The sequence below is a fragment of the Cataglyphis hispanica genome, chromosome 4 (genome assembly GCF_021464435.1).
Source record: "Cataglyphis hispanica isolate Lineage 1 chromosome 4, ULB_Chis1_1.0, whole genome shotgun sequence".
NCBI classification, from domain to species: Eukaryota; Metazoa; Arthropoda; class Insecta; order Hymenoptera; family Formicidae; genus Cataglyphis; species Cataglyphis hispanica.
Window position 1 is genome coordinate 6,829,187 of NC_065957.1, and position 23,566 is coordinate 6,852,752.

A 23,566-nucleotide genomic window follows, 5' to 3' on the forward strand; every position below is an offset into this window, starting at 1 on the left:
AATGTCTGTAAATCTTCCCTCGTCTAACGAAGTGTCGTAAATGCGATCTTATTAGCGAGCGTGCTCATCTTCAAAATATGTAGACTCTCTGATCGTCTGCGCTCCTCTCACGTGGGTTCGTTTGACAGTTTCACATACATTGTGCCAATCTTATGTTAGCCATATCTTTTTTTATAGTGAGGAAGAAACGGATTTAAAGGATAAGTTAATAAAATATTTTCCGAATTTTGATATATTTTATTTAAATTTGATTCGCATAATGTTTTTTCATTTATTTTTGTATATATCAAATATATTTCTAAATAAATCGTGCTTAATTTTTGTATTATGATTCGAAATTATCTATAAAAGGTTACACAATTATGATTTATTATTATTGCAATGATGCAATTAATTATATATAAGATAAAGCAATATTCTATTGTACAACAATATTATCGATGAGATATTTTTTAAAAATCTTTTTTTAAACTTGGCCATTTACCGTTTGATTTTTTATTAGGAATTAATAGAATGCGAATTTTGGTTGCTAAAATGCTTCACGAAATAATTGCTTGAATATTTAAAAAAAAAAATTATATTTTGAGAGAGGATGAAATATATTAAAAAGATAGTTTTTTCAGCACCATCTTGTATATTAAAGTAACACAAAATTAATAAAAAAATAATTTTAATTTTGAGAAAATTATATTAGCCAGCTTGATTCTCTTTCAAATTCATTGCCCTTTACGGGCAAGTCTCGTGGATCGACGATCCCACGGCCACGTGCGATATTGTTAGTCACGGCGGTTTAGGTTGTACCATTTCTTGTAACCGCGCGTCTCTTAGGCCGATTACAATTGCGACTTCGCGGTTATTATCGCGACGCGCGACAAGAATCGAATCGCGCGCGGCCGCCCGCGGCTATTTGTGATGCATTCGCGTGCGGTCGCAAAAGAGAAAAGATTTAAGAGGGAAAGAGAGAGAGAGAAGTGAACGAGGAATAATCAGCGCGCGGACAGGACTGACGAATGGGGTACGACTGTGGAAGACATTGTAAGATCGATAGATGGAATCGGCGCGTGTAATGTAAATTGACTCTCTCTCGAGTGGACAGAGAGAGAGAGAGAAAGATGCGATAGACGAGACGAGCGAGTCGCCGACAGCGCATGACGCGAAAGCTGTCTCATGGAAATGAAGCTCGGACAAAATACGCCTTTTACGTGGGATCTCGTTATACGTTATATTTCTGTTACTCGACTCCCTATACAAAGTATACAACATAAAAAAATCTTTTAAAAAAGATATCTGATTAGCAGTTTTATTGAAAGCAACTAATAAAATATTAATACCAGGAAATTTCGAAAGTTCGCAAATTTTATGTTGTGCTAATTTTTTTAAAACACCGCAAAACTTTGGAAACGTATCACCAACTTGAGAGAAACATTAAATTAAAATGTAAAATAGTTAAACTTACATAAAAGAATTAGATATATTTAAGAAAAGATTTTATAAAAATATTTAATACTTAATTCAGGAAAAGTTGCTCTAAATGGTCTAATGGTAGGCAGGAATTTTTTTCGATATTTATCAAAGAACGATTTGACGATCATTTTGAGAATTATACGAAGGCCGCGCAATATTCTCACGGACATAATTTTATTCTACGATCACTGTGAAAGGCCGGGGCAGGGAGATCGATTACAAAAGCGATGGTTCATGGGCGAGTTAATCCACACGAGGGAAATGAGAAAGATCGTCGAGTTTCTCGGGCTCGATCTCGCGTAAACCCTTAATAGGGTTTTAACGTGGAATCATACTGAGCGGATCGCTCCACATCGGCGGCCGCGGATCCTCAATATACGTCGGATAACATCGAATAAGCGGCAGGAAACGGTCGTGCTAACACAGGGCGGCCTAATATGGCTCGAATCCACATTGCTTTCGAGTCCGCGGCAGCAGAAACCACTGCTATCGCTGTTAGGAAGATTACTGAACCGACGATGGCAAGGACGACGACGACGCGGGGTCAATGACGTCGATCGTTGCTGCGACGGTGCGTGACCACGACCGTCTTCCTATTCTTCTCTTCGTCTTTCTTCGTACTTTTTGCACTTCTATTCCATTTCTGTCTTCTCGACAGAGGAAATCCTTACTTCTCTTGGACCTAGCAGTATTGGACGTTTTCCGGTTACGAGGCGATTGTTTGAGAATTTATTGACTTCGAGACGACATTTCATGTTTGAAATCCGCGGTTTAATCAAAGATCTTAATTGACAGTTAAACAAATTGTATTTTAATGAAGCTTTTAGCAAGATTTTAATTTATATGGACGGATGTTAATTATAATTGGCTAACATTGCTGTAATTCTGTACCTCACAACACAAATATTAAAGCCCGCCACATCTAAAATAGGATTAATTGGATCGTAATATCAATTTTGTTTTGTATAATAATATTACGGTTTAGAATGTTCATGACACAGTCATTTGTAAAGCTTGCCATTAGCGTTATTTATGACAAACGAGGGTGCCATCAGAAACATAAATTATTTCATTAATTATAATTTCAAAAATTGATACGAAACTATTGTAAGTAAAATCAAATATAGAAATATGTTTCTTAATATCAGCAATTATTAGATAATAAAATATAGAATTCATAAATGCAATGTATCGAAATATTCAAGGTGCAAAATATTTTCGCGATTGAAATCCTCTCTGTTTAGAATAAACGAATCGTATGTTATAACGTGCGTGAGGCTTTTCACTGCTCTTCCCTCCATATATCCTTAACAAGGATAATCCTGAAAATATCGGTGAAACATTTTATATTATATATGCGCGGAGAATGGTTCATATACGCGAAGAGTGGTTAACGCATTACAATATCGATAGTGTGGAATTCGATTGGCGCTTAACAATCGTGTAATTGGAGCATAAATAATCCAGTGTCCGGCAACAAACACGCAAGACCCCGGTCTGGAACACGAACCCGGGTTGTTAGCCACAATGTACCTGTACGAGAGAAGGTATATACGCGAGCGAGCGAATTTTGTTAATTTGAAGAACTTGACGCGATACCGGCAACATTTCAGCCGCGTCACCGTTATACACCGAAATATTCGCGTGTGTGTGTGGCATCGCATTTATTTAAGCATAAGCAGACGGAGCGTCGTCCTTACTAATAAGCGTCTGCGCGTTTGCGTGTGAACGCGACGCAGATGTGAGCGCGCGTATACATACATATCCAAACTCTCTCTTTCTCTCTCTTTCTCTCTCTTACTCTTATGGATGATTATCATTTTCCAATACTACTTATAATCCGATTGAATCGGAATTTTTTGCGGCCGGGGAAGATGGAACGCTAACGAACTCCCGCGGGACGGTTGCGCATATCTCCGGTTCCTGTTAGTCTCTCGCCGCGGGGCGAATTGTAATAACGCAAATAACATAGTAGCTACGTACACCGGATATTGGATAATTGGGCGGTACACCCTTGTCACAAAATGAGTCAATTTGCAGGAGTGGCTTGTATAAATCGTAGCATCTTGCATTATTTGCCGGTGTGTCCATACGGGAAACTTTGAAAATTATAAACTGCAGAAACGCAGCAAACTTGATGCTTTTTATCGTAAACGAAACGTGTGTGCGTTCCACACGCAACGATAATTTTGATGAAAAGAGCATTGGTAAGTCGCAACGACTGATGATATTTTTAACGCCATGAATCGTATAAAATGTCGATTTTTTTGACGTTGCCCTGCGACATTTGATTCAATTTTACCGAATTTCACCGAACGGTTTAGGACCGATCGAATTTCCCTCTCTCTCTCTCTTTCTCCCTCTCTTTCTCTCTTTGTCTTTACTATATTGATGGCCGCTAATATGATGCGGGAGAGAGAGATAGAGAGAGAGAGAGAGAGGGAGAATATACCTAATACCCCATCCTATGGGATTTCGCAGCCACGATACGGGGGTCGGGCCCTAAACCCTCCTACGGTTCACGATTTATGATCGTTGTCGTCTATATCTCTGGAAGAAATAGATTATAGCGGAACGCGCGAGAGAGAGAAGCATGCGAGCCGGCGAGACTAGAAGGACTGATGTATTAATTTCTCACGTGAAATGTAGAGAGAGAAATCATACGCAATCTTCCTCCCCGTCCTCTTTTCCCGCCGAGACAAAAGCTGGGATGAGATAAATAAAGCGCATTAGATGGTTCTTGTCGCGCACCATGGATCTCAATTATTCGAAACTCCGTCGCCAAAGGCCTCCCGCAAAGACCTCGTGATTTTCGAAAATAATTCGGTCGGTATCCTGACGAAGAACGAGACGGGATCGAAGAGACGATCATCGGAGGCTTTTAACGTGAGGAGGAGGAGGAGAGAGGAGCGAACTAACATTGCGACGAGAGACGCGCGCGCTGGATGTCATACATATGTACGTGAGTTGTATCCGATTAATCAGCATAATAGACCAAGTTGTAATCGCGGCGGACACTCCATTATGATCGCTCTCGCGCGTACGGTTTCATGCCGCTAATCTGAAATTAATCAGCCGCTTAATCATTACCATTCCGCGTTGAATTCTCCGTATGCGGCCAACGCGGCGAGCGGTCATTCCTATTACGAGTGTTACGCTACGTCCTTGCTTTCTTCCTCTTTTTCTCTCTCTTTCTCTCGTCTTCTTTATCTCGTTTTGTGCTACGTTTAGATCGGTATGTATGCACGCGATTTTCTCGAGTCATAAACGCGAGCGCGGCACGTCCAAATAGCTCCGCATTGTTTTCTAATAGAAATAATCGATAACACACACATATATATATATAAATATAAAAGAAAAATTGATTTTGAGTGTGAGCACGCCGGGTTGACCTTCTTGATCGATTGAATTTTTAAATAAATAATTTGTAAATAAAATTTTATTAAAATTCAAATTGAGTGAAAAATTTAATTCAAATAAAAATTAATAGATGTATCGTTTACGTTATTTTTCTCTCTACTGTCGTCGCGCGCGAATACGACGATAAGTGTTGAAGGCTGAGAGCGTATCATTTATCTTCTATCACTGATGAGTCTGTCACTATATTTAGTTATTCATCTGTATGCTAATCTCAATATAGTTCGGTATTATTATTCAGCAAATTTTTTATGCATTCCCCGTTCATCGATCACAAAATCATATTTCGCGCATCTTACATTACCTCCTCGCGATACATCTTTCAATTGTTGATCTTTCCTCTTCTTTGTTTTCATTTTTTTTTTTTTCATTATTTATATTTATCATGGTGCGTTGAGAAGATTTAATTATAGAGCACGGAGTAAATATATCCTTTTCTACTCATCCGCTCTTCCTGTATCTCCTCTTTTCTTCTCTTTGGATGCTCCGTCGTCGCGTCGATTGGCCGATTGAAGGATTTATGCCGTACGCCGGAACGCGCGACGGACTACATTAATTTCGCGTTTTTGGCCGCTATCGCCCCGTTCGTAGCTCATTATCGCACGCGTCGACGGTAGATTTATAGTGCTCTTTAATCTGTGATGTAATCTCCGCGTTTCTCTGTTCTCTCTCTCTCTCTCTCTCTCTTGACCGGCGCAGCGCGGCGCCTCTTAATCCAGGAATTTCTTTGTCATAATGCATCCAATCACGGATTCATGAATTAAACATTTTCATCGTATCTCTCTCCGCGACGCGATAAATCCGATATTTAGAATCGGCTCTGGGTCGCGCGGGGCCATTTTTTATCCATGGCCATTCGTCGCGGCGTTAACGTCGGCGTTAATTGTATGACGGTTTTATTAATGCGACCGACGTTCTTTCTCTCTCTTTCTTTTTTTTTTCTCTCGAAATACAACTCGCCTCGTGTTGCGATCTTTCACATTGAGCGTATATACCATCGTATATACGCGTATGTCGACGATATAACGGCGTGTACTCTCGAAGCTACGTGTCGAAAATCCTTCGCGCTTCCACGGCACATCCATGTTATATGCGTGTTCTCGCCTCTAATAATTTATTTCGTTGAGAAATTGAGTTCGAACGCGTGTTAAGTCTCGAATCGTAAAAAGTTCCAATCCGAAAACACATTTATTATTGATCGAAGCGCAACAACCCGCACGATTGTGCGTATAACGCACGAGCGCGAGGAAGCGCGACCGATGATCAAGTGGGTGTAGGCTATTATACACATCGCGCCGGGAGACGTCAGCCAAATCTGGGTGTTGTTATTAATTAAATGTCTGACTGATAGGCATCAAGCGACACGCCAAATCCCCTCGTGGGTCTCGTCCCTATTAGGCATCATTTGTCTCCGCTACTGGGAGATCTCATCATTCTTTTTTTAATCCGACCTGCGGGCCCGCTTCTTTTCATTCTTGAATGTCCCTCATCCCGAGTCGTTATTCCTTTTACTTGAAGCGTTGTTAAAAAGCAATGTTTTATTTTTTATCTTATTTTAGAAAACGTGCCTTGATAATATTTAAATTATATGCTTTTTAAGTCATTGTATAAAAGAAACGTTTATTTAATGATAATTAATAATAATATATTATTATATATATTATTATATTTGAATTTGCAATTGAATATAATGAAATATTGTTTCAATGATTAATTTTTAAAGACAAAAATATATAATTTATTAATAATTATTTATTAATGATTAATAATTAATTATATATTATTATATATATTGTATAATATATAATTATTAATTATTAATAATTAATAAATAATTATGAATAAATTATATATTTTTATCTCTCTTTAAAAAATAAAAGCAATATTTCATTTGTTATATTCATTTGCAAATTCGAGTCCAGAAATAATCGCTTCTCGAAACGATGGCGATGTGTTATCAGCTAAATATCGATCGGCAGCTCCGTTTCGCAGTAATAAATCAACATGCGAATATAAACCGAATTAAATTAATTAACAGAAACCTGCCCTCGCGGCACGTCGGCACTTTTCGCCACGTTCGCCGTTATTAACCGTTACGGTAAATGCGATCGCGCATAAATATGTCGCTACGCCACAGCGGATAAAGCAACGTAACGCAATATCATCCGCGACTCGTCGCGGCGGGGCAACTCGCTCGTCCCCGTCGACGATATTCTCCATCTCATCGATGCGCGATAGCTCGCGATATTCCTTTGAATCATCGTTTCTCATCAGCGTCGTGAAAAATTCTTAGGTATCGATCGGGCCAACTATCGTATCGTTATGTGCCCGACGGATACATACGGCTTATTAATATTAATGAATGGCCTCTCATAAGTTCTCCTTGATTTATGTCTCCAAGTCCTACGCCAATGCACGGGCTTGTTGCCCCGCCGTAAATCTTCGGGCATAGCGGGACAAAAGTAATTTCTGTACGTTATTTGTATTTTTAACAGATTCTCCTCTCTCTTTCTCTCTCTCTCTCTCTCTCTCTCTCTCTCTCTCGGTTTCTTACTGTGGTAAGAACCCCTCGTTTTCGTCGCTTCTCCTTTGCCCTTCCGCGTCGCTGCAGGAGCGTTCACCAGCTGCTAAAGACACGTGCAGCAATCGAATTCGTGTTTAAAAAAATGTCCCCGACTATCGGAAGATTTTTACATACATATACATAATATATATCAGTTGCACGTAGCTTAAAATGTCGTCATTAACTACTTACCTTGGACATGACAAATCACATTCCGTGCCATGTAACAGTACTAACGATCGCATTTCACTAGAATTCCTTACCGCCTTGCCGCTGTGTCAATTATGCTAATATTAGAGTATCGCATTTTACTATTAAAATCGTACTTATTTAAGATACAAAGTTTTATACGTCGCGCTAAAAAAATAATTACGTAGCAAGTAGATACATATATACGCGTCGATGGCATTAGCCGCCACAAATTCATCAAACCCGACGTCTCGTACGCGAAATTAGCTCGAAACGCACCGAAACTTTGCGAAGGGCGTACACGCCGTGCTTGTAATTAAACGTAAATTAAAGCTGAACTGCCTACTGAATTCCAACACGTAACGGAGTTACGCAGCCGCGTAGCTCAAAGGCAGAGATCACATCATGTGACATGCGGATACGAATCATCGGCTCCGCCTCACCGCATGTCGGGAAATGACGGTAATTTCGGCATTCCGCAACCGCGCCCGCGAACTTTCACAAATTTCGCTGGATGACACGAGAAATTACAACGTTCTTCGCAGAGTTGCGGAAGAGGAAGAAAAAGAGAGAGAGAGAGAGAGAGAGAAAGAGGCGCTTGACGCTCCTGAAATTATCCGCGAATCTCCGTAATTAATTAAAGGAGCTGATAGAGCGATAAAAGAAAACGACTACCGCGCTGTCAAGAGTTTGGAGATGTACCGTTAATTCGCCGCGACGCGTCCGATGGTGTGTGCGAAATTTACATGCTACCCGTGCCTTTTCCCTCCCCTATCCCTCTTCTTTTTTTTTTTTCTTGTCCCGCCATCGAGAGGGACGACGAATCGACTCGAGGCTTGATAGTCCAAGGTGGTCCATTGTGCTATTTTGTCTCCTCGCATCGTCCAGGCGATCTCGAGAGCCTTTCCTAAGAAAACTCCGTAGAAAACGGGGCATAAGTTTCCGGCACAAGAGTAGACGGTGAATTATGAGCGTCATTGTTCGTCCGTGAAACAACAACCCGCCTCATTACATGTGAGAATTATTAATGCCGGACCACCTCAATGATGCCGTCTCTCTTTCTTTTCAAGTGTGTGTATATATGAATCGCATGTCATTCCGCGACTTCGTCACCTCTTTGCTTGATTTTATCTTCTTGCCCGATTACTTAATCAGCTCGTTTGCGCGTTTAAAAAAACTCGCAGGAATAGTCGCGATCAAAGGAGGATTCGATTGCATTCGTGACGCATAATAAATTATTAAAAGATGCAAATATACATCGAGATTATCAACAATGAAATTGCCGGATAATTATATTACACAGGGCAATCGCATTTAAAAATGTGTACTTGGTCTAATAATTTTTTCTCTAATAAAGGAAACGAGATAAAAATAAAATTATTTTACATTATACTTTTAGCTAATAATAATGTAGATTTAAAAGAGAAGAGTTATAGCGACTCTAGAGAAATTAATTAAATGTTTTGAAAATTCCAAGAATTATTTAGAAATTATTTTAGATAGAAATCTATTTTATAATATATTTATATGTCTGTGTATGTGATTATATATATATATATATATATAGTTATAAAAATTGGTTTTTATATACTTGCTGTCTTCTTTTTCTCATCACCTTAAAAACTTTTAAGAGATCCTTAAAACATTGGTAAATTTCATGAGCGACTGTAGTTCCATAAAATTATATTTTAATTTTACACAATTTTCTCTTAAACTTTACACAAGAAGAGACATTTTCAAGACACTTTTAAGACGGACACTTTTAAATAATTTTAAACATAATTATGCAATGTATATTCCGATCCTCGTCTCTCTCAAGATGAGTATGAAGATTGCTCGCCTTCGTCACAACGTTAATGACGCCTTTCTAAACGTACGACGGGAGGCACTGGAATCTGCTCGTGCAGATTTGTGCATTTCATGAGAATTTCGCGCAGGCCTTTTAAATTCACTGACACTAATTAATTCTCGAGCGTGATACGATCGTGCGCAACAACAAACGGGAGAAAGTCGCCATTAGATTGCCAGAAAAAATCGGCAGTCTCGTTAAGAGCGAGTTGGGGAGGAGAAGTATCGTTATAAGGCCGATGGAAGATAATCTGATATATATTAAGGGTATAGTGTGTATATGTATTCTTTTTTTTTTTTATTCTGGAAAACGCTTGTCCGTTATATATACCTATTGCAAAATATAATCGACAGCCTAACGGTCTGTGCGTTAAAGTTCCGATGTGCTGATGTAGGTACGCCGCGCACACGTTGTGTAAATCGTTGGATTATAATGAATGCGTCCCGTTTCGCATTAAATGGGAGTGAAATTGAACAAGTTACGCGGATGGACGAAGCTGTTTTCTCGAAAGCAAATCGCAATTAAATTACACATAAATTGACGCGTCACGCGTGAAATAGTAATATTACGAATTACGAGCGAAAATAACATTCAATGGCAGAATTTGCGCTACTATACTTTATATCACGCTTGGTTTTATATGGAAGGCTTTTTAATCGCTGAAATTTTAAAGATCGATCAAATAAAAACTAGTGTTCCGTCTATCAGATCTTAACGGAATTTTTACGTTGTACTTTTTCGATAAACCATTTTTAACGGGATCACAATTATCTATTTCATTCCATCAAAACTTGCACAATAATATCCGTGTGTAATAGTTTAACGAACAAAAGCGTACCTCCCATCGCATTCCTTGTATAAATGCAGCATAAAAAAGTAAGCGTCGATACTCTCCGGTCAGGTAAGCATCGATTGATTTAAAAATCATAGTCGATGGAATACACACACACACACATATACGTAGAATCTCGGACGTTCAACTCCGAGTTGTATCCCCTCAGGATCGGGTATGCGGCTCGGCCGCAATCGAGTTTCTGTCGATAAAACCGAACGGTCCACCACTCTCGTCTCTCGTCCACCAAACGTCCGCGATCGTATCGTCAAAAAGCCGTGTGGGAGGCTGCGAGTCCTTGTGTTCATCGACATTCAAAAAGAAATTTATCGGAATATATTCGCATTCTTTTCCACCCCACGGAGCGAGGTTGAAGGAAAACAGAGCATATTATTACATATATATCGGGACGCACCTGCGCGCGAAAAGCTCGTAGCCATTCCTTCATTCTGAGAGAGAGAGAAAGCGAAAGAACGAGAGTCCGCGGAGTAATAAATTTCAAACCGGTAAAAACGGCACGCGGTAGGTTACGAGAGATTGATGGAGCGACGCGCGAGAGGTGAGAGCGCGCGAGAGGCGGCCCGCGTAAGTGGGCCTCTCATCTGATCTCTGCCTCTCTCTCTCTCTCTCTCTCTCTTTCTTTTGGTCCGACAGTGACCATCAAACCAGAAAAAGTCGCCACCCGGAAAGTTCTCTCAGCCCGGCTATTTGCCTTCGATCGCAAGTACGGCCGCTAAACCGCCGTCGTAATGACCGCTCCGTATATGTCTGCCCGGTGAAAATAATTTTAACTCAATTACGCGCGCGGCAGCCCGCATGCCTCGCCTCATAGTCTTCATTGTCGACCTCCTCGTGCCCGACGACGGCTGGGGAACGCCCGCTCTTTCGTTAGCGGCCGATCCATCGCGACGTGGCGCCTTTTGATGTCTGTGTAGATGCCTTCTCGGCTCTCATGCGATGCAATTTCGCCATTGTCTCGCTGCTTAATCTCACGCAGTTACGATGTCGTTATTATTATCGTTATCGTAGCCCCTTCAATGTACGGATAATTGAATCGATTCACGCGGCTATGTATGAAGTGAAACAAAAATGTCGAATATAAAGTTGTGCTATATCTTTATCGCTCAAATTATGCGACGTAGCTGGTATGGTGTAATATATTCAGATAATATGACTCACGAAATTGACTTGTTGTTTCAAATATTTCAAAAAGTTGTTTAAAAATTTATTATGTGTTATATATACTTTCGCCTAATAATACTTATCGAAGTTATCGAGATTTGTTTTTATCTGTGTTTATATTTTTCTCTTCAAGATTTTTATGAAATGTTAAAAATATTTGATAAATTTCATAAATGACACTACCACACGTGTCCCTTACCATATGCAAAGTTCTTTCTTGCTTGCTTGTAGAATTGCCTACCTTTAGGGAAAGAGATACTTGCGTCGTCCAATTCTCGTGATATACACAAAAATCTTGCGAAATTTTAAATGCATATTTTTCATGATGTTTCAATACATTTATATGACATAAATATTAATCCAATTACTTGCAAATTATATAATAAACATTGCATAATAAACGTCGATAGTAAATATGAATAGACATGAATCAAACGAGCAAATGGATGCATTCAGCCCATAAACGTTAATTACTTTAATACTTCCATTATTGCAGCGATTAATTATCGATTATTTGAGTTTGTTTCGTTACGTTATCCTCGCATGCACGCATCGCGTTGAGAGGACTTTTCAATCGCACGAATCGACGGATATAAAGAGATTCTTCACGTTTTTAATCGCAACGCTTTATTCTGAACTCGAGACAATTCGGCGGAATGAAAGAGAGAAAGAGCGAGAGATGAGAGACGCACGGTTATATTGACTTGTGAGGAGGATGAATAAGCGATCCGCGCAAAGTGTATCGGGGCGATGACGATGCTTTACGATCGAAGATAACGTGCAGAAGACTATACGCCAATTTCACAGGCCACGTTTCCCCCCGAGGAATTAATCGCCCCTCGTTTAAACCTTCGGCACTCCTCGTTCTTCCATTTTTAAATCTCCTCACGGCATCATCCGTCGATGCTGCCAGCGAGGGCAGCTCCCCCCTCGCTAGTTGCACGTTGCGCGTACAGGCATATATATCGGGGGTAACTACTCTAATTATCGAGGTCTCGCGTAAAACGAGTATGTAAACATAAATCGACAATCTTGTCGAGTCAACCGCGCGATCGTTTAACTACACGGTAAGCTCATTTTTCTTCCGCTGCGGAGAAGAAAGAGGAGAAAGAGAAAGAGAAAGAGAGAGAGAGAGAGAGGGAGAAGGGGAAAAGAAGTCCTCGACGTCTTATTACGACGATTAAAATTCCCATGCCTTTTCTCTGTCTTTTCCTGTTCTTTAATTATTTTACTTCAATAACCTATCGACTATTCTCCCTGTGCCTCCGTTTGTAAATTAAAATCTCCTTGGGATGTGCATTTCTATTTTTTTTTTTTTTTTCACCGGACAAGCATCTCGTCGGAAACGTCCCTCACATTTCTAATGGGATCGAATTATATCGCATGTAATTATACCGATGACGTAAATGTCCCCGCCATAAAAACAGGCTGTCGATTCGGGTTTCTTGCCAACATTCGCGATGCATCTTCTCTCACGTCGCACGTAAACACTCTCCTCTCTCTATCTTGCGTCGCGGTAAATGTAATAATTTCCTCTCTCGCTGTGGCACGAATATCACTCAGTCTCGTTACGTTTATCCTCACATTATGCACGGAAGCGCATTATGCACGAAATGTAATAAACAAACAAACTGTCCTGGTATACTTTATGCCCTCATTCGCGTGAGGATTTCTGTAAGAACGTGAGTACAGTAGAAATGTATTATTAATCGCATTCGCCTCTCTCTCGTTGACATGTACCTTCTGCCCATTCATTCGCCATGTCACAGCTCATGACAGTATATAACGCTCCCTCTACGATCCAGTAAGATCCAGTAAGAATCCAATCCAATTGTATCGCGCGATATTTCACGTTTCTCTCATACCTGGCGTCAAACGCGTGTCTGTGAGAGAGACGCGTATAAAAAATCTCACGATCCCAAAACACAGTCACGAACAAAACACATATTTGCCCTGCCAGCGCCTTTTGATCCGCGGCAATGTAAATTTACGGAGAAAGAAAATAAATATGTACAAGCATGTATAAATATTAACACCTATTCAAACTGTCAATGCGTTTAGATAAGCAAGAGGCATGTTCGTATGTATTTATTGACTCCTAACTGCTCGTTGCTGTAATATTTTGTCTTTCACGTTAAAGTAGAGAAATTTAACTTATAACTTATTTATAGAAAAACAATTAAATATGCTATAATATAAAAATATTTTATTCGATATTAAATCATGATTAGATTCTCTTATTGTTTTTTTTTTTTTTTTATTTCTTATGTATTTAAATTACATATATTTCGACAAATATTCAATATATTTAATATATAATTTTTGTTTTATTTTTTTTTAAATATTTTTAACAGATTGTAAAACTGCACTTATTCATCCATAATGTCAAATTACAGCATTATGAAATAAATTTATATTTGCATCAATTTGAAAGAGGAAGTGCCTCTTGCCGCCATTCACGTCGCTTTCACGAAGTATTCCTTCGACACCTCGGGAGGTTTGCACAGACGCTCCTCCCTTCGGTAGCCGTGACGCTGTATCCGATTATTCCATTTGTAATTACAACGATAATATACGGCACGCCTTTTTCAAAGAATCTTACGGGCGTATATGCACGTGGAGGATATGCGTGCGTGAAAAGGGAGTCGTCGATGGCGTCGATGACGACGATCGGAGAGGAGCGAAGGGAGCGCGAAGGGTGGCCGTATGACCGCGTACAGGAGGGGGACATAAGGAACCACCGTTTGGTGGGGAGAGGCAGGGGTTTCGGATGGCAAACGGCATGGGCCGCGAAAAGGGGACCCGCGTAAATTGAAAGGGGGCACGGCCGTCTTGTTGTGTTTAAAAAGGCAATTTGCGGGCCTGAGATACGGCCTATATATTACGGTGCAACTTGCTACGCGATGGTGGGAGATAGCTCGCTCGATAGCGAGCTCCCCTTTTTCTCGCGCGACGAGGGGGGAAAGGGGAGACACTTTACCGTGGACCCCGCCGACCAGGGGCCTCCTCTAACCGCACCGTTCCTTCTCGCGGAGCGGGATCTCCTCTCCTTTTTCCCGGGCCCCGGGGGCCTCCTACCGCCCCACCATCTGGCCAGGTAAATGCGTTTCTTGTGTAGCTCGCTGCTCGTTTGCGGACGGGACGATTTACTCTCGCGGTATAGTCGTATTCAAATATCTTCTTGTGCCGGGCGAGCGAGACCCCGCGAGCTGCTTCGCCGCCTTCCGCCCTTTTTCACCGCCTCTCGTCTCATTTTTTCTTCGTTCCCTTTTCCCTCGCGCTCTCCTTCTCCCTTTCACAAATTTCTTTATCTTGCGTTCCGTTGCACGCGCCTAAATCCACTTACTTAGTCCTCGCAATTGCCACGGCGACCTAATCCTCTCTGTACTACTGCAGTGTAATCGAGAAACTACCGATAGCGGTGAACGAACTCCGGGTTTAATTATTCAACCGCAACAAACGGAGCGTTTGATAATTATGAGCAGATGGTTCTCCCCAAGTTATGCTTTTACGCCACGAAGAGGACGAGTGCTATGCGATGTGTGCATGTTGACATTACGCTAATCATACTAATCATGCTATTGCCGTTGACGACGTCGATCTGGAAACAGATAAGATGCCGTGAAATCAAACAGGAATAGGTAACAAATATCTTTTTCTACTTTTCTTAAAAAAGTATTTAGAATTATTTGACAAAAGTTTCAAAAATTTTTGTGGAAACTTCCAACATAAAGATTTCAAGTAAGATTTTAAAATTATAATAGAAAAAATTATAATTATGCTTTTTCATAGTTAAATCGATTGGTCAAAAAATTGGTAAAAAAAAAAAAGGATCCCGATAATTTTGATATACCTTGTTTAAGTTTACTTTATTTATGATTCATGGAGGATACATGCAAACACATCGATTATTCCCTAACCGGTCGACATGTCCCGTCAACAATGTATTAATAAGCGACTCGTTATTACGATAATTATATGTCACGATGTACCAGCGAAAAAATAAAACGTTTCTCTTTCCGTATTACCGCTAATTCAGTAAATTGTGAGGTGTAGCAACTATAAAATATTCGACGCGCAACATGCATATGCATTTTCAGGTTACATGAATTCCGCGATTGTTGGGTTGCGCGCGCGTAATTCAGACTTATTAATATCTCTTAAATTGAACGGGTTACTTAAGTTTAGTGATATCCTGTAGCGATTTACACTGGCCCGCTTGGCGCATATTTATCACAGGCCTGCCAACGGCCACGCCCGTTTTATCGCTTCCATCTGGGTGGAAAGTAGCTTCCGTATTTCGCCAGGATCGTAGCTTCATTGTCAGTAGTTTCACGAAAATTCGATTAAAACACAAAGTAGCTTTAAAAAGCGTTTGCGCTCGCTACCAATTATGCGAGTTTGGCGCAAAATGTTGAGCGCATCTTTCAGCATCTCAAACCGGTTTTGGTATAATTTCGCTACTTTTGCGGAGAGCGCAGTCAAATGCGAATCAGTTTCGCGATAATTATCGCCTACGAAAGAGAGAAAGTTTGTTCGTTCTTTCCGCGAAAATTATTCAAATTGAGCAAAAGAGATATAAGAGGCAAGAAGAATATGAAAAACAAATTAATTAATAGCTAAAAACTATATAAACTTAAATTGTAAATAAAGTACATCTAAAAAAAAAAGACAAGCGATTTTATTATAAATATGATTGACATTTATATTTTCGGCTCGTTAAATATAAAAGAAAGATATTCTTATTTGCACACACATATATATATATATATATATATATATATATATATATATATATATATATATATATATATATAAATTATATATTTCTTGAAAATATTTTGTGATATGGAAAAAAATGAATTTTATGATAATGTGTTTTTTATGTCTTTTTTATATTTGATATTGATAGAAGTGATATTATTATGCGTAATTTAGAAGAAAAGTTAATATCTACACAGCTATATGACGGCATATTACGGTAGAGTTGCTACCATAAAAACGTGAAAAAACATCTATGCAAGAGAATATACAAGCTCATTTGCACAGAATGTATGACAATCGTAATAAATTACGTCTCCCGATATCGATCTCCTTCTGTTACTTAGTAGCGCGATCTAGGAATGTTACATCTTCAGGCGTTTATTTCTCTGGCGAACATCATAAATATTGCGCAGCGATACCAATTAACTTTATCGCTATCTGTACAAATTATGCAGAACGTCGTCGCTAAATTCACTAAATTCACGAATGGACGGAGATACGAGTTACAGATATATACATATTTCGAGATATATTTCTGCAACGTAATCAAATGTTTAAGAGGTTATTTTTGCAGGAAAATATGCTGATTTTTCAAACGTTGAAATCTTGGAAGATAACAAAGAGTGTATTTGAATAAATCGACAAGTAAAAATACCAGAGTTGGCTTTATATTTGAGAAAAAAGAGAGGATAAAATTGAAGCGTTATATTATGTAATATTTTTATTCGTTAACATTTCGATCCTCATGCAAAAAAAATGAGCGAAACGCATTATGCAAAATTTCAGAATTTGGTAATATTCATGATATATATATATATATATATATATATATATATATATATATATATATCGTAATATGTATTTCCAAATAGCACATATAACTGACATTATTTGGTAAGGCAACCTCGCACTGATTTCACAATCCTCCTCCATTTCCTCCTCCCCTCCGAGCCACATATTACATCGTCACGACATTTAATTAATGTTGGCATAACGGATAAAAGGCAGGGGAGAAATACACCGTGAAGATTCCTGTATAAGCATAGAGAATGGCTACGCGATTTATATATGCATCCTATTTATGGTTTGTATACGTGCTGCGATATTTATGCGATATTTTTTGCACAATTATCGTTTATTATTAAATTAATATCTTATTATACATAATGAAATTTTGCATACATATAATTACAGATATTTATAATAACTTGCGTAAAATGATTAAAATTTTTTCTACTCAACAGATGTTCAAAAATATATTCCAAAAATATTTCTATAAATTATAATTAATATAAAATTATTTTGTTTTTTTAATTATATAATATTTAGAAAAATTAATTAAGAGGTAACGGATATATCCTCCTTGAAATGAAATTTACAAAATTACTGAATCTTTACACATACAAACTATTTTGTATCACGCAAAATTTTCGCATCAATGCAATTTAACTACATCTTATAAATTTCATTAAAACAATATATAACATTTAGTGATAGATTATTATTACCGGCAGAAACATGTATTGATGAAATGATAGCAAGAATTATTGCACGTCGAATCACGAGGTATAAGATGCAATTGGACATATTTAAAAAATACAATTACAGCATGATAATAAGGTGATGTATGGGCGAGATGCACGAAGCTATGGGGGCGAAAACCTCTCCGCGTTACCTCGCACTACCGAAGTTTCCAATCTATAAGGTATCAACAGTTGCCTAGCTGGCGCGTTGTATACCTTCGGGACTTGCGATTTAGTATGTTGATATAACGGATGGGTGAGCAAGAAAAGCTCGGGCGAGCACTTCCTTCACGAGGCGTGAGATTGAAAGGGAATAAAAAAGAAGTTCCCGGGCGACTTGTATCGAATTTCACACTACGTACTTCCCGACTATTTATACCGCGTCTATATACACTTCATTATGTACATTCAAATGGTAAAACTTCTTCGCCATTCCAGGAAAGAGTTTTCGAGAATCTCGAGAGACGTAAATTTAATCCGGTGAGCGTATGTCAATTATGTGATCTCTCAGAAACATATATTTAATGCAGCCAAATCTCGAAACAAAATAGTGTGCGTTTAAATACAATTCAGAGAAAGCTCTAAACGTATATATGAAAATATTAAATTTTTTTATGTATATATTTAATCCGGGGAATATCGAGCAATCTTGGGAAAAGCATATATTTGAGCAGTCGAATTTCGAAGTGAAATTTCTTTAAACGTATGAAATGTTACTTTTTCCTCAATATAAATTTAATTTGATGAACACGTCAAGGAAACGCGGAAAAAATATTTTATGCAACTATGAATGCATCTGAATAAAAAAGACAATTCAAAAAGTATTTGCACATAAATATGTAAAATATATTGAAAAATATATTTTTTTCTTTAATTTTTATTTTCAAGAGCACGCAGATATTCTTTCCAATGATCGATTAATTTTTCGGCAAACTTGTGCCCCAGTAATCGTCGAGCTTGTCAGTAACGAAATGCGGAGGCGTCGCTCAGTCGAACTTCCGAAATGTCTCGCAGCGCGGAAGCGGACGAACGAGAGGGACGACTCTCGTCCTCGCGCTAGCGCGTTCCGCCGTATATGTATACCTTCGGCAGTCGCGATTCGGAATGTTGATATAACGGATGGGTGAACAAGAAAAGCATCGCGGCGAGTTCTCTCTTTCTCTCTCTTTGTCTCGTTCCTTCTCCCCGCGAAGGGCCTGCGCGCTCCTCTCTCGTATCCGGCAAAAAAGCACCGACGCCGGTACATTGAACCCGGTAAGAGAGTTCCGCCACACGTTCGCGAGGCCGTTTCAGTATTTGACTGTTCCCCGTGTGCAGCGGCGACGGACTATCCTTTTCTCTCTCTTCTCAGTTCGACTCCCGTCGAGACGACAGAACGCCATAAGCAACCAATTTAAATGTAAATTGAAAACCACCGCGGGAGGGGCAGAGGGAGGGCGGGCGGGGGAGAAAGCATACAAATTGTTCGACTCGCCGTCAAAAAATACTGCGAGCAAAGATCAAACGGAAGACAAGACACGTGGACGAGAGGGTGGCGTATAAGGGACCGATGGTCGAGATAGAACGAGAAAAGGTGCCCCGGAGAAGGGCATCTCAGGGGCGGCCCGACCTTCTCTCCCCCGCGCCGGATCTGTCCCGGCGGTTGCTTGTATTATCCCTCTTTACTTGCCGTTACCGTGAGAGTAGAAGCCAGTCGGTGTTTGTTCCACCCTAAGGCAAAACGGATCTCCCCGGCTACTATGCTAGACTGCCCTCTAAATATTTGCCTTTCCCCGACGAAAGTCGCGTCGTCCCGTTGCGGCTCGCTCGGCCAACGATAGTCATCGCGTTTCGTCGCAGAGAAAAATTCACGATGGCATTCGGAGAGAGAGAGAGAGAGAGAAAGATAGTTCCTCTTTCTCTTCCTTTTCTCTGACTTTTTCTCTTTCTTTCTCTGAAAGATCGCACGCCATTGTAGAGAATTCCTCCGCATGCTCGATGTACGATCAGAAGAAGCGAGATTAATGGATCAGTTAGCCTTCCCATTAGCGATTTCGAATCTGCGCGGATTCATCCTCCCTCTCGCGTGTGGCAAGGAATTAATTTCCCATTCTCCCAAGTTAGGACCGAGATAACCGACTTACCATAATTTTCATGGATTCAAATCGCTTCACGACTGGCTGTTGAATATTCCTTCGTTTATTATAAACGATTTTTTAAGTCAACGTCAGACGTAATAGGATACATGGAGCGATAATCGAATACTGATTAATCGAATCCAAGTTGCGTTTTTTCAAAAAAGTATAGCATAATAGAAAAATTTTTTCTCTTTTATTCTAATCTTTGTAACATCGTGCGTTTTTTCTATTGAAATAATTTTTATGAATACCATATTTCTGTAAAAAAATTTATTTTTTTTTAAATTGTAATACTTTTTTTTTAAAAAGTTAGTCATTGTATACGTATAATATAAAATATTAAAGAAGAAAAGATATGGAAAATGTAAAATCAAATATACATTTATTTATTTATATTGCATTACTTTTTTACAATTCAAATATTTTTCATTCGAAAAAAATGGGAAAAGCAATCGTTGTGCGTATATTTGATTAAAACTCAACTTTTTTTGAAGAAGAAGAACATGTGTAGATCGATGTACATATAGGCGATTTCTATGATTGCATCGAATTTATACGAAATATTTTCCTTTTAATCGCTATCAACATCATACGCGCGTTAATCCGCGTACGATGAACGATAGGGGAATTGATGCGGGAACGATGTAGCGACTAATTCATCGCGCGGTTTGTCATTAGCTGTCGCGTGCAGATACACGGCATTTTGGGAACATTTCCGGTTACGTTTACAATACCGGCGTCGGCACATAAATTTTTAACGACGCCGGTGTCGTATCGATTATACGTGTACGTGTCATGATTTATCGATCCCGGGCGGGTTAACATCGACAGCCCCAGCCGGAGGCTGATGCAACGCGTCCATCGTCCAAGCCCGGCGATAGAACACGATAGATCGCATTAGCTGCCGGCCAAGGTTGCGGCAACATTTCGCCGATTGTATCTCGCGGACACGTTCGACACGTTACGCGTAATCAATATGTACGCCGGTCCCTCGAAGGGAGGACCGTGGCCAGTCCGAAATATCCGCGATAATGCATAGGCGCGCGCGGGCACGTTCTGAAACGCTGCTAATTTAAATTATTGTGGCTTTCAGTCTGACATAACGTACGCGTAAATTTAAATCTCTGAAACAGGATGCAACGCTGATGTGGAAAGAGAGAGGGAGAGAGAGAGAGAGAGAGAGAGAGAGAGAGAGAGAGCAGAGTGCTTGTTAGCACTGTGGTAGCCATCAACATAATTAACCACCTAAGTGGAGACGCCTGTGTATCATTATTAGTACACGCCTCGATGTTACGGGGACGGGGGACATGGTGCTTACTTAGAATTTAGGTGTGTCCTGATTTAAGCGCACATAACGCGAAATATCCAATTAAGTCATAATGGAGCTCCCTATTGCAGCTCATATAATATCGCTATAATAGATATTTAAGTTTGTCAGAGAGAGTGTATCGTTTGATACGACGGACGGGGAAGCCGTTCCTGATTTGATCCGCTCTTCTGAATGTAAAAGCTACCGCGAGGTACGATTCAGCATATTTTGCCGTACCTACTTACCTATCTGCGAAATCAAAGGAACGTATATAACGAAACTCTCTTTACGCGACCTAGTTCGTTAAACGCTCCCCATCTCGCGCGATACGTACGTGACTATTCTTCCAAATGACGTTAATCTCGCTACCCTCGAGCGTAGGTTCCTCCTACCTATATATCCTACGCGCGTGCGGTATATACGGTGTCAAATAAATATCTCTCGCAGTATATATTCGCGATAAATCCGAATACTGATCCGCTTCTTTTACCCTTCTTTTTGCAGTTCGCAACGGTTATTCTTGCGTACCTGTTGCTCTTTCGGAAGGCCTCGATATCCGATTGAACACGGCCGCTCGAGCGGTGCGATACGGGCCAAACGGCGTGGAAGTCTGGGCCGCACCCTCTCGTAGCCCGCACACAAATCATACCGTTTATAAGGCGGATGCCGTATTGGTTACGTTGCCCCTCGGCGTCCTCAAGACGTCCACGCTGCCTTCCGGGGTCAACTTCACCCCCCCGCTTCCGGAGTGGAAGTCTCAGGCGATTCAACGGCTTGGTTTTGGCAATTTAAATAAGGTAAGCGTCCATCTCTTATATATGTGTGTACGTCTTGTATGTGCCTTGGACAAGTCGTTGTTTCACCCCTAAAGCGATCTGAGAGAGATGTCCTGTCGAGCATTGATGCAAAAAATATTTAAGACTGCACGTATTAAGCCTCATTATTGATTACGCAATGAATTCGGTAGTAATTAATATGTATTATTTTATTAAATGTTATAATAGAGTTTATAAAAATAATATATCTTGATAAATCAAGATTAATCATTTAATACTAAAATTTCATCAGATATAAAAAAAAATTTGACTATAAAATTTTTTCGACTATAATAAAAAGCAGAATTTTATGAAATATTCAAAATTATATAATAATATAAGCTATTAAGTATTTAAAATGTGAAAAATTATGTCTGATTACTTATCGAATATGTAAATATTAAGATTGAAATTGTTTCTGCAAATTTTCTCTCGAAATTTTTCCGCGTATCTCGGTATATAATTTAATCGTATAATTTTCTCCTTAATTTTTCAGGTGGTATTATGCTTCGAGCGGATTTTCTGGGATCCTACGGCCAATTTGTTCGGCCACGTGGGAAGTACCACCGCGTCGCGCGGTGAGCTCTTCTTGTTCTGGAACTTATACAAGGCGCCTGTCCTGCTGGCCCTCGTCGCCGGTGAAGCGGCTTGCGTAATGGAAAATGTCAGTGACGATGTTATCGTCGGCCGTTGCATCGCCGTACTGAAAGTAAGTGGATGAAATTTCTAGTTGGCGCGCGAAAGGTGAAGGGTACATCGGACCCCAGCGGTCTTATTCAGCTTAAGCGTATCGAAATGCCTCGCCGATATTAACCTTCTCGCGAGCCAATTTCTTTAAATAAAAATTTTACTTTTTTAATCCATCGTATTATCTCTTGTAAAGATTTTATTTTATATTTGAATTGAGCAATCATAAAAAGATCTTTAGATGCGAATTTTTAAAATTTATTTTGTATTTAAATTACGAATACAGAAGTCTTTTTCTATATATGTCAAAGTTTTTAAAAAATATCAATTTGTAAAAAAAATATATTAAAAATTTGTCAGATAGCGTAATATATTTATTGTTATAAGAGTTATAATCTTTTTTTACTTTTTCCGATACGCACTTTATAACATGGTTCGCGAAAAGAATCTTAATGCTTTGCGTCTAGCAATTTTTTTACTTTACGAGGAAAAATCAAAGGGAGGATTGTTTTTGTGTTCTCTGTCAGGGTATTTTTGGAAACCAAGTAGTACCGCAGCCGCGCGAAAGTGTCGTGACGAGGTGGCGCGCGGATCCTTGGGCACGAGGATCTTATAGCTTCGTCGCGGTTGGCAGTTCCGGCAGTGATTACGATCTTCTGGCAGCGCCCGTGTCAGCTCCGCACATGCTCAATCAACCTCCGCCGCAGCCAAGAGTATTCTTCGCAGGTAAATATCAGATCCCCAGATCGATATTTGATGACGCGCATTAACGAAACTACGAGAAATTCAAACAGTTAGATCTCTTCAAATTTTCTATTGAGGGATGTATATTTGCATTTGTGTGTTATTTGCAGT

At 39.6% G+C, this 23,566-nt stretch overlaps 1 protein-coding gene across 2 annotated transcripts in view; it reads left to right on the forward strand.

The window, feature by feature from the left end:
- LOC126849158 (lysine-specific histone demethylase 1A) overlaps window positions 1-23,566 on the forward strand; it is a 106,164-nt gene that overhangs the window by 80,714 nt on the left and 1,884 nt on the right. For both annotated transcript variants that reach the window (XM_050590753.1, XM_050590754.1), the window contains exons 12-14: window positions 21,714-22,006; window positions 22,521-22,733; window positions 23,239-23,437. In XM_050590753.1, the coding sequence (XP_050446710.1) occupies window positions 21,714-22,006; window positions 22,521-22,733; window positions 23,239-23,437 (705 nt within the window). The remainder of the gene's footprint in view (window positions 1-21,713; window positions 22,007-22,520; window positions 22,734-23,238; window positions 23,438-23,566) is intronic.